Below are 11,249 nucleotides of genomic sequence, written 5' to 3' on the forward strand. Positions count from 1 at the left end.
CCTCCGCGTTCGGGCTCTCCTCCTCCTGGCACAGCGGAGGCTCACCGCAGGCCGCCGGCGCCAGCGCGGCCTCCAGCTCGTCCTTCGTGGGTGGCACAGGCTTTGTCTTCACAGTAGCAGCTTTACTGGGGGAATAGGTAGGGCAGGTGTTCTTCAGGCTTTTGTCCTGGGGCTGAACGTGCCTTGAAGGGGGAGAACACAGGACCTCCTTAAAACGCGGGGAAGGAAGCTGCCGAGTGAAAACCAACAAACCAAACCCACCCCACCAAGCCAATCCCCCACCTAAGAGGAGTTCACAGACTGTTTACCTGGAACGCAACATCCAAGCAGGCCCTGTCGAGAAAAACAAAACAAGAAAACACATTTGTAGCCCAACAAACCAACACTTTGCCAGTGCAAACAACCAAGTCCTCTCTCAGAGGGGAGAATAAGGATCCCTCTGCTGTCTGCTACCCCAAAGCATCCCCACATGCTGCAGAACAGCCAACACTCCTCCATATGCTCCAAGCCCAATCTCCTCCCACCTCCAAGCGCCACCACACCGAAGCCAACAGGCGAAGGCTGCTCAAGGAGCAGAGCCATGCCCCTCAGCCGCCGGCTCCCCTGGGCACGGCAGGAGCTGGGCGAGGAAGGTTTGGCTCTGCCCAGAACCCTGCAGGCAGCGCCCCGAGTCCTGCCCAGTGCAAAGCTGGAACGTACATCACTTCGAGGCCCTGTTCAAAACCCAGCAGCTGCCTGAGGCCTCCCGGTGTCAAGGAGGTACAATGATGTCTCAGAGGAACAGAGCAGCTCGCTGAAGCCCCCGGCATTGTCTCTCCCTGGGAAGATCTCCGGAGAACAGAGAACAGCGGTACCAGGGACGCAGCTGAGCTCCAGGCAGCTCAAAGCTTAACTTCCCAATCTCCATAACAATGGAGACTCATTCAGGCGTTTCAGACTGTCCCTAACGCTACCTTTTATTAGAGCTCAGGACTCGGTAAGTGCTCAGCCCAACGCTAAACAAAGCTGTACTTGACCTGGAGTCTACCAACTGATGTATTATGTCCTGCATTCATTTTTTTTGCAACTCTTCTGCTCCTTTTCAAACTATTTACCTCGGAAAATAATGTTGCTGAACTCGTGGGATGGATTGAAGACCAGATGTTCGGCCATTGTGTCACCCTCAGATGTTACAAAGAGACAGGAGGAACAGGACAGCTTTACACCACTGGAAAAAAGAAGGAGGGGGGGGGAAATACAGACGTGAGCTTGGTCTCACAGTATCGGGTATGAAATATGTACAACCTCTCATTAACAGTTAGATAAAAGATGTCACCCCCAGTGCATAGGTAGGGTCCCCACCCCAAAATATTAATGGGCAATGGAAGTCTCAATACATCACCCTTAACTGAACACATTTTCCATATTCAAAATAAACAGTGCTTTTTCAGAAGCAGACCGTGAGAGAACAGAACTGGAAGATGAGAAAGTGGAGACACATTAGGTTCCCAAGGGATTAAAAAACCCAAGATGACAGAGTTTTCCATTACCAGGCAGTATAGTTTTTAAACAAAGCCAAGTATTTTGGGCTCTTTCGAGGAACGTGGTTGCTGTAAGACAAGAGAGTTTATTATGAGCCAAAATTATTCCAGGTATTTCAAGAGCTACAAAACCACACAAAACATCCCACTTTACAAAGACAGACCAAATCCTGCTTTTAAGAATATTTTGTCTGCCAGTTTAGTATTCAAGGAAACAAAAACTCCGCCTCTAAACAAATACCTTATACAACACTTCAAAACTCCCCATTTTTGGGCTACCTACAGCCCACTGCAGTGAACTGGGAACCCCGATACAGCGTTCAGTGTTTTTTAGTGCTGTTTTGCAGCACTGCTGCACAGAGGCAGGAGGGATTTCTCCAGCAGGGTGGGAGGGTCACACGTACTTGATCATGTGGTTGGCGTAAGCGCGGGAGCAGCAAGTGCTGTAGCGACACAGCGAACAGTGCACGTAGGTGGGGAAGTGGTTTGGGAAGTCAGGGATTTCAAAGCTGCACTCCAGACAAGTCTGTCTGCCCAAGACGCTCCTGAAGGGAAGAGAGATGTTTTCCTGAGTGCCTCAACAGGTATCCTTGGAGTTACACCAATCATCAGGACACACAAGGATTTAATGACACATATGCTTTCAAAAAGCTGCAGTAAAACTAGTCTCATCCTGTACCCTGGCTTCCCAAGGTGCCAGGCTAAACACTCCCCACTTGCTGCAGTGTACAATTTAAGAGTGGACAATAGATTAAAAATAACACCCCTAAAACCAGAAAAGAAACCCCACGTTGAAGACAGGGGAACAGGACACAGGTGGGCACAAAGCCCTTAGGCTGCTGAAATAGCACTGCTGCTGTAAAAGCACCTCACTCTGTATTTCCCAGTTTCACCTTAAGGTCTTTCATAACATGACTTAATCCAGGTTTTGTGGGAAGATGGATTCTCCTGGCATATAAAGTTTCCTTGGCAACTGGTGAGACAGAGCTGCCCAGCGCCGAGGGTCGTCACCCGTCACTGGGGTGTTACAAAGCCAACTACATTGCCTTTAAAAACCAGCTTTTTAAATTTGAAATTTAGCAAAATGTTCTGACATTTTTTTGACCGCTCTCTTCTGGACGTTCCTCTGGACAGGTGGGTACAGGAAGATGGGCTGGGGGTCAGTAGATGACAGTGGAGTGGTCTCCTGCCCAGTGCCCTGCGGCATGTCATTGGAAGATACTGGCACTGTCCGTGGCTGTCCTCTAGATGCCCTGATTGTAACCTGCAGAAAACAGACACACCCACCACCTAAACACCCAAGCAGAAGCGATCTACCCAAACTCAGGCTTTGGAGTGGCCCTTCAGACTCTGAGCACAGAATGAACAGGATACAGCTTGTCCCACCCAGGGGAGCAGTGGCAAAAAGAGGACACGTGACTGGGCCCCTCACTCCTAGAAAGAGCTTGAGGGGCTGGAGCGTGGCCAGAGAAGGGCAACGGAGCTGCTGGGGAAGGGTCTAGAGGCCAAGTGTGGGGAGGAGCAGCTGAGGGAGCTGGGGGTGCTGAGCCTGGAGCAAAGGAGGCTCAGGGGAGACCTTCTAGCTCTGACACCTCCTGACAGGAGCCTGGAGCCGGGGGGGGTTGGGCTCTTCTCCAAGGGAACAAACAACAGGAGAAGAGGAAACAGCCTCAAGTTGCCCCAGGGGAGGTTTCAGTTGTCTCTGAGGAACAATTTCTTGCCCTGGAGGGTTGCCCAGGGCTGTGCCAGGCTGCCCAGGGCAGTGGTGGAGTCCCCACCCCTGGAGGGGTTCCCAAGCTGTGGAGATGTGGGGTGAGGGACACGGGGCAGTGGGGACCTGGCCATGCTGGGTTAATAATGCAGTTGGAGACTCAATGATCTTAAACGTTTCTTCCAACCTAAACAACTCCATGATTCTGTGACTCAAGCCCCAGAAGTGCCTCTTCGTCCCTAATCACTACAGAGGGCACCCAGACCACTAGTTCAGATCCCTTAGTTAGCAGAGTTTAACCTCTGCCGTGCCCCTTTCACCTCCTCTCTCTCACTCAGTGTTTCTCTGATGTATCTGATGAACTACGCACACACACCACACACAGAACCCAACATTTTCTTCTGTCCCAGTGAGTTTCAGTGGTGCAGACCAAGCCAACATCAGTTCCCTGAGGAAGTGCAAGTCAAGAGGCCTGCTGTTAACTTGAATTTCTTACCTTTGTCCCAGGCTTCAGTCCTTCCAATTGTTTGGGCTTCCGGAAAGTTTTGTGGTGCTGCAGCTTGTGTTCAATTTTATCCTTGGCAAATAGGAACTGGAGTCTACACTTGTTGCAATGATAAACACTCTTCTTCTAAAGCAAATGCAGACGAAGTATATTTCATTTGAGAGAAAGAGAAGTCACAAGACAGCAGGGGTTTTGTTTAAAAAAAGCAAAAGATAGAACAAAGGTATCCTCGCTTTAATTTAGTATATCAAATTCCCACCCCAACAGGCCCATATTCTGGGTGTTTTGGTTTTAATGGTTTGGTTATTTAAAACTGTCAAGATCTGAGAGACACCAGACCTGGAAGTGTGACAGAAGAAGCCTTGCCTGGCTTGTTTAAGCCAAAGTAAGGCATGGGAGCAGGGCAGTGCGTGGGGCAACATCCCTCCAAGGGCTGCCTCGACTCTGCCCTGAGAAGGACTTTGGGGCAGACCACTCCAGGCACTTGGTGAGAGCACTCCAGTTCCATGTTCCAAAAGCACACTTCAGCTACACCCACTTCAAGTATGTTGTCAACAGAGCCAACGTGTATGGCAACGGAGCACTAAGCTCCAAAAATGACATTCAGTGGTGGGCACAAGGTATTCTTGACTCATTTATTACCTGGAGATAAAAACAACTAAGCCCCAAATGAGCACGGAGCCCACTGCTGGTTGATATCACACAAAGGAAACGCATCCATCAGAAGCTGCCTTTTTCTGCTCAGTACCAGCCTGTGCTCCTCCTGCAGGGGTCACTCCTCTTCTCCCCAACACAACCCCTGCCACGGGGCCGGGATGCCAGCCCGTGAATCCCGTTTGGCACAGAGGGAACCCAGCAGCCCCCGAGCACCCTTTTCCAACCCAGTTTTCTTTCTTTGTGGTTTTATTCCAGCCCTGGCACGTACCTGGTGCCTCATGAAGTGCTGCTGGAAGGCGTTGCCGTTCTTGAAGACCTTGAGGCAGTAGGGGCAGAGCAGGTGCCGCGTGTCCTCGTGGAGCATTCGGAAGTGGCTGTCCACTTCAGAGTAGAGCGATGACCGGTACTGACACACCTACAGCAGCAGAGAAACGCCAGACAGGGACAGAACAGCGGCACCCACCTCACACCCGCCAGGGAGATCAGCCAGAGACCTCCACAGCAGCACCCTGCTCCCCAGAGATCACTGCAGTTTAGCAACTGGGTCCTAAAGGACCTTCTGGCTTATTCCAGCTGCAAGACACTGCGCTGAGCAGCATAGCCTCAGAATAGTTTGGAGAAATAGATTTGAAACTACTTGTATAAAAACAAAGTAGTGACAATTCAAGCTCCAGATCCAAGAAAAAAAAGAAATAAAAAGGAGATACAGTCAATACAAAGCTGTTGGAATGTATTAAAGAGAAATTTCTTTGGGGCCTATGTAAAAATGCAGAATTTGGAACATAATCTGTTTTAGTGTAAGATATTATAGAAGTTTCTTTTCTGTTTTTAACTTTTGGAGGGGCACTGTTAGGACCTCAGGGTGCAGATGACACATTCGGAATGGATGCAAGTGCAAATCTCATGGCAACAAGAGTGTCAAGAGAAGGTATCACACAAGCAACATAATCTCATCTGCTCCAGAGTGACAACTTCTCTTCATGGCACAGCAATTTGCCTGCAGGAGACAATTAGTCTCTGAATGCCACTGGCTCTCAACAAACGTCCATCAAGCTGATCCAGCTTCAGAGTGCTGGGAACCAGTGGAAAACATTCAGCAGCTCCTGCTGCCTTCACAGCCACTGAAAAAAACCACCCCAAAACCACAACGGGCTCCACAGCATTGTTCATGGCCCAAGTCTGGTCTGGACCACAATGAGTCATATGCTTTGCTAGAAAGGCCAGGTCTCCTTTTATTCTCTAGTATTAATTTATGAAGTCCAGCCCCTAAACCACTTTTAGTACCTGACAGACGTAGGGCATCTCCCCAGGCTTGTGAGTGTCCTTCATGTGCTGCAGGAACATTGGCTCGCTCTCAAACGCCCACTCGCAGATCTTACACTTTGCTGCAAGAGAAAGGAAAAGCAGGTAACAAAAAAAAGCCATTAAAAGTTTATTTGGTGATGACTGTTCCTTAAAACAAAACAAAACACACTCCCAAAAAACTAGATTTGAATTGGGTTGACTACAAAATACATTCTGAGATGTTTCCAAAAGGCAGCAAAAATTCCCTTAAGCAAAATGGTGGGTACAAGATGTCCCAATGAGGAAACTTCAAGTGATTTCAAACCAGACGTCAATCTCATGATACAAATTAAATTCTACCATGACATCATTGTTGAACTCAACCATTAAAATACTTTTGATGGTAATTTTGCAGGAATGTAATCGAGATGGGACTTTGCTGGTAGCCTACAACCCCAATGCCTGGAGGAGTGAGGCAGGACTGACACCCCTTTCTCAACAGACCTGCACTTAACACAAGACAGAAACCCTCCTGAACCTCAACAAGCAGCAACATCAACGCACTTGTTGACTCGTAGGGACTGTGGACATTCTCCAGGTGACACTGTAGCTGGAAGGGAGTGGAAAACTGTCTGTAGCAATGCTGACAGATGGTGTGGACATCCACCTCTCCATTCTGCTGATCCAGTTCCACGTGGTGCTTCATGTGATTCATAAATCTTATGGGGGCAAAGAGAGAATGTTCATTTGAACAGAAACCCAAACCTTTTGCACTTGTAACCCCGAAGTTTTTTTAACAGCATTAAGATTCTTGCTCATCCCACCAGAAGTCTCCTATCCAGCAACCTACTACTCCCTAACTCCAGGGGAGGTGAGAGAACAGATTCTGCAGTACAGAGGCTGTCCCACTTGCTTTGGAGCACTTCTGACCCCAGGAGCGTGTTCAACCATTGACGACACAACATTTTAACTTCTAAGAGAAATCAGGGGTCCAGCTATCATGGCACAACACCCTGATGCCTTGCTCAGAAGAATACAGTATTTCTTGGAGATATTTTCTCCCTCTATTGAAAAGCATTGAATAAAGATGAGAAGAGCAGTTCTTCAAGCACTAATTCCTTCTATCTGCTGAGACCAGTGAGGAGCACATGCAACCTCTCTGCTGAGGAATATAAACACAATTATTCTAACCACACAATCTCCTGACAATTTTTGCCCTGGAGGACCTACCCATGTGACAATAGGCAATCTCCCCATTCTGTGCTTCAGTTCTGATCTCAGGCTACAACACGGGAAAGCTGCAAGGCCTGAGAGACTGATGCCTACAACTCATTTTTACTTCTGTATGTTTGAGGTATTCAGGATGCTGCTGCTGACTGGTTTTTTGGTACACCACCTTCACTCCCTTACCTTATGTTGTTCTTTAGCCTCTTGGTGCAGTGTGGACACCTGAAGGACGTAGGAATCTTGGGGAAGCTCAGCAGCTGGTTTGATTTGCCACCATCTCTGCCATAGTAGAAATCATCCACTAACATGATGAGCTTACTGTGGGTTGAGTCAACTACATTTTCACTTGGCTCTGGAGCTTTAGCAGGTGGGGACAGTGCAGGGATAGGAGTAGAAGAGGGTGGTGAAGCAACAGCTGTAGTTTTTTCTGGAGATGGAGGCTTTGCAGATTGAATATTTGGTTCAGATTCTGGAGATTTTCTTTTCCTGAGGGATTTGACCATTTCAGGGCAGCAGTACTAAAATAAAAAACCAAAACCAGAACACAAAAAAACCCAGACATTAAACTGTATTTAGGAAGAACTATTAAACAAAGACTAACCAGTACTAAGAAAAGACAGAGGAACTCCAGGAAAGAGCAATCCAGAGTCAATATCCAATTCTCTGTTTCCACTGTTTACTGATAAAGATTAGAAAATAAACACATCCCCTGGTACCAACAGGATGTAAAACTGAGGGCCTGCCTCCTTCCAGTGAAGGATGCTGTGGAAGGTCTTCCAAAGGCCTCCACCTTTTTCCTAGTCATATTCCTCCCTTCCACAGAATTCCCTGATCTGGGCTGGGGGAACTCTTCTCGCATGCCACCATCATGACCTGTTATCCACTAACTGCTCATCTCAGAACAGTTACTTACACACATATGTCCTCTTAAAGCTTCAGTGACTCGAAACTGAGCGTCACATCTTGGGCAGACCTTCCTGCCACCATCTTGCAAGTCAAATGTGGGAATAGGAGATGAACTGACTGTAATGGGAAAAACACAAAACAAACCAAGAAAAATAGAATCCTTATGCTTCATCTTAAGTCCAGGCAATCTTTTTGGCATATTGAAATACTTTCATTTCAAGAGTTGCATTTTTAACTGCTAAGTAGACTAGAAAAGGCACGAAACATGCAAAAGTGTACAAACTTCTGACACTCTATGAAAAAATACACCCCCTGTAGCTAGACTAAGGAGTGTCTTGAAATTAGACTTAAAAGAAGGAGAAAAGATCAGTTCAACTCATCTCCCCTTTTTCTTTAATCTTTTGTTTGCTTTGGTTTTCCATAGGACTACAACGACCCATCTTGGCCCCCAGATGCAGCATGAAACAAAATCCAGGTGACACGAGATGTACATGAAATCAACTTTTGGACTCCCAAACACCTTAGGAAAGTGCTGTTTGCCAGAAGAGAAGCAAAGATTTTATCCTTTGGCCTCCTCGTGTAGGAAAAAAATCAGGCGTGTATTTCACACACGCACACCGATCGCTTTGACTACAGAACCACGGGTGTGAGTATCTGCTAACAGCCACTGGATGAAAAGGTCCAGAGCAAGATGAAGCCATTAACAGCAGAGCTGTTCAGGTGTTTATCCCCATTGAACTCCTGTTCACTCCAGCAAGTCCAGGTGTGGACCCCCCGAGCGAAGGTGGCTGCTCCAGACTGTACCTTTTAAGGACGACGACGACGACTCTGAGACACTCGATCTCTGGGACCCGTGCACGGGGCTGCTGTTGGAAACCACCAGTGGGCCAGGGCTCTGTCCTAACGAAGGAATGGTGTTCAGTGTATTCACTAGCTTAGCAACCTCATTGCTGTTCTCACCAGTCACTCCAGGCCTCTTTACAGTCACAAAGCTCGCCATACTCACTGCCAAGGGAAGGGATAATACAAGAACACTAATAAGGAATCAGTAAGAGCTGATCCACGGTGCGAATCCCACCCCCACCTAAGTATGTCTTGCCTCCTGCTCTTCTACCTCGAGCCTTCACCGGAGGTGACTCAGCCATCCATTACCCTGGTCAGTAATGTGAAGCCTGGCAAGACTGGGAAAGTGAATTTCCCTAACCTTCCAGATCACGCCCCAAGAGATGAGCCAAGTCCCACGATGAGCTAACCAGGACACTGATGGTCACAGAAGTTATCTGTGCTCCTTTTCTAAATTCAGCTGTATATGAGTACTGCCACTTAAAAGCTGAAACCAACCCGACTCCTTGCTGCATGAAGAAGCATTTTTCCCCTTTTAAATGGTTACTATTCTTGAGCAATCATTTCACTCATTAATTCAGTCAACACTCAAAACAAACAAAAGCCACGCAGTTATTTTCTGCTTGTGTTCACCAGCTACTTAACTTCACCTTTCAATACAGCCAAGTGAATATTTTTCACCTTTGGGGACTTCTAATTGATCATCTTAGAACATACTACAAACCAAAATTTAACTAGTTCTCAAACCAAACTGGCCATGATGACAGGACTGCCCTCATTTTCCAGGCTGCTAAGAGAGGTGAAGCGTGAGCCAGTGACAGAGGCAGAAACAGAACTCAGGAGCTGACTCAACTTCTGTCTTTTAGCTGTGCACCATGCATTTGAAGATCAGGTTACAGACAGTGTTAGACATTCAAGTCCCCTCGCTGTTCCATGACAAGTCTTACCTAATTTGGGGTTAGTGGCTTGGGTGGACTGCCCTGGCTGCTGCACGGCTAGCTGTCCGAGCGCCGTCGGCTGTGTGGCGGTGGGAGTCGTGGAGGTGCTGGGAGTGGACTTACTCTGCTGGGGTGCCTGGGACTGTGGCACCGTGCTCCTGATGGTGAGCGTGGCCGGGATGACCGTGGTGAAGGTGTTGGCGGCGGGGCGGACAGGCAGGGGAGCACCTGGCCTCACCTGGGCCGTCTGGGAGAACACCTGAGGAACGCCAACGGCCGGTTTAACAAACTGGGTACCTGGGGCTTCAAAAACAAACAGACAAACAAGGCAGATCAGGTGAACGAATTCCATTTCCTCAACAGTAACCTACTTGCCAGCACAGCTGAGCTCCCCAAACTCCCAGCAGTTTCTGTGGAAGTTTTAGGAGTTCAGCATTAATTTTTCTTCAAGTCAGACCAAAACTCAACACGGATGCTGACAGTGTGAAGATGATATTTACAACTGACCACTGCAAAATGACAAGTGGAATTACAGCCACAGACAAATCTCACCTACCACAGAACTGAACCCCACCCTCTTCAGAGCTACTAGACATGCATATGAAATACAGATTCCAAATATATATTGACTTTTTTTTAAATCTCTGGTACTCTAAAAAGGAGCACAACAGTTGTTTTGGCTTTTTTCAGTCCTCACCTGGGACGAGTGTGATAGGTCTGACTGTCTGACCTTGCTGTACATTCAGAACAATCCCAACTTGGTTCATTGTGTTTTGAACAGGCCGCACGTTCCTCACGGGAAATCCCTGCAGTCAGACAGTACCATTACCATTAACATGCTGAGTGTACCTGAGGGATTTTCAATATAAGCTTTCTACCCTAAAAATCAAATAAACAAAACAGAAAAACCCCATCCCACAGTGCTGGATTGAACTCTGGGGTCATAAGGTTCTCGGCTAGCACCTTACCCAGCAGCAGAGTAAGTCCCTTAGGCTCTACAGCATTCTGATACACAGCCTCCACCCTCAGCCTCTCTTCCCTTAAGCACCCACAGAAACCTTCTCCCAGGTCTCAAATGCTTCAAGAAGCCAACGGACATTAAAAAAACAAAACAAAACAAAACCATCTGCATGTTTCCCAGGAAAATAAAACAAAGTAGTAAAGTATTCAGCAAGGTCAAATTCATGACGGGTGGGCAGACCCACCCTCAGCAGGGAGTCAGGCCCCACTGGGAAGGCTACAAGGGAGAGCCAGCATGAAGTCCCACCAGACCTGTGCTGGCTCCACAGGACCCGCTGGGTTGTGGAATGTGGCCAATTTTTCTCAACTGCAAAATGAGTAGGAAAATGAGCTACTTCCAAACAAAGCTATTTTTAAACCTACATAAATTAAAAAAAAAAGAAAACAAAACCCCAACAGATTCCAGCTCCAACGTAACACCTGGTAAGGCACAGGAGAAAAACCAGAACGTGTGTCCGACCAATCCCGCCCTGGAGGAGTGCAGCAGCTCTGCCTCGGCCAGCCTGGCTGGCAGGGCCCTCACCTGGGTGGTGATGAAGATGGGCTGGCTGGCCACCGGCGAGCTCGTGACGTGGTTGGCGTTCTGCATGATCTGCACGGGGCGCAGCACCGGCTGGGCGACCACCGCGCCCAGCCCC

At 48.0% G+C, this 11,249-nt stretch overlaps 1 protein-coding gene across 1 annotated transcript; it reads right to left on the minus strand.

Moving 5' to 3' along the window:
- Positions 1 to 7: 7 nt before the first annotated feature.
- Positions 8 to 11,245, minus strand: POGZ (pogo transposable element with ZNF domain; the record flags this gene model as incomplete). The annotated part of the gene is made up of 16 exons (XM_008943800.1): positions 8 to 182; positions 309 to 333; positions 1,095 to 1,207; positions 1,530 to 1,589; positions 1,925 to 2,065; positions 2,615 to 2,784; positions 3,728 to 3,862; positions 4,662 to 4,808; positions 5,678 to 5,778; positions 6,242 to 6,396; positions 7,088 to 7,422; positions 7,818 to 7,927; positions 8,615 to 8,815; positions 9,601 to 9,894; positions 10,289 to 10,397; positions 11,135 to 11,245. Coding segments are annotated over 16 exons (2,382 nt in total), but the record flags the coding sequence as incomplete, so codon positions are not given.
- Between the last annotated feature and the right edge of the window lie 4 nt (positions 11,246 to 11,249).

Source organism: Merops nubicus, unplaced genomic scaffold (genome assembly GCF_000691845.1).
Source record: "Merops nubicus isolate BGI_N331 unplaced genomic scaffold, ASM69184v1 scaffold44270, whole genome shotgun sequence".
Classification (NCBI taxonomy): domain Eukaryota; kingdom Metazoa; phylum Chordata; class Aves; order Coraciiformes; family Meropidae; genus Merops; species Merops nubicus.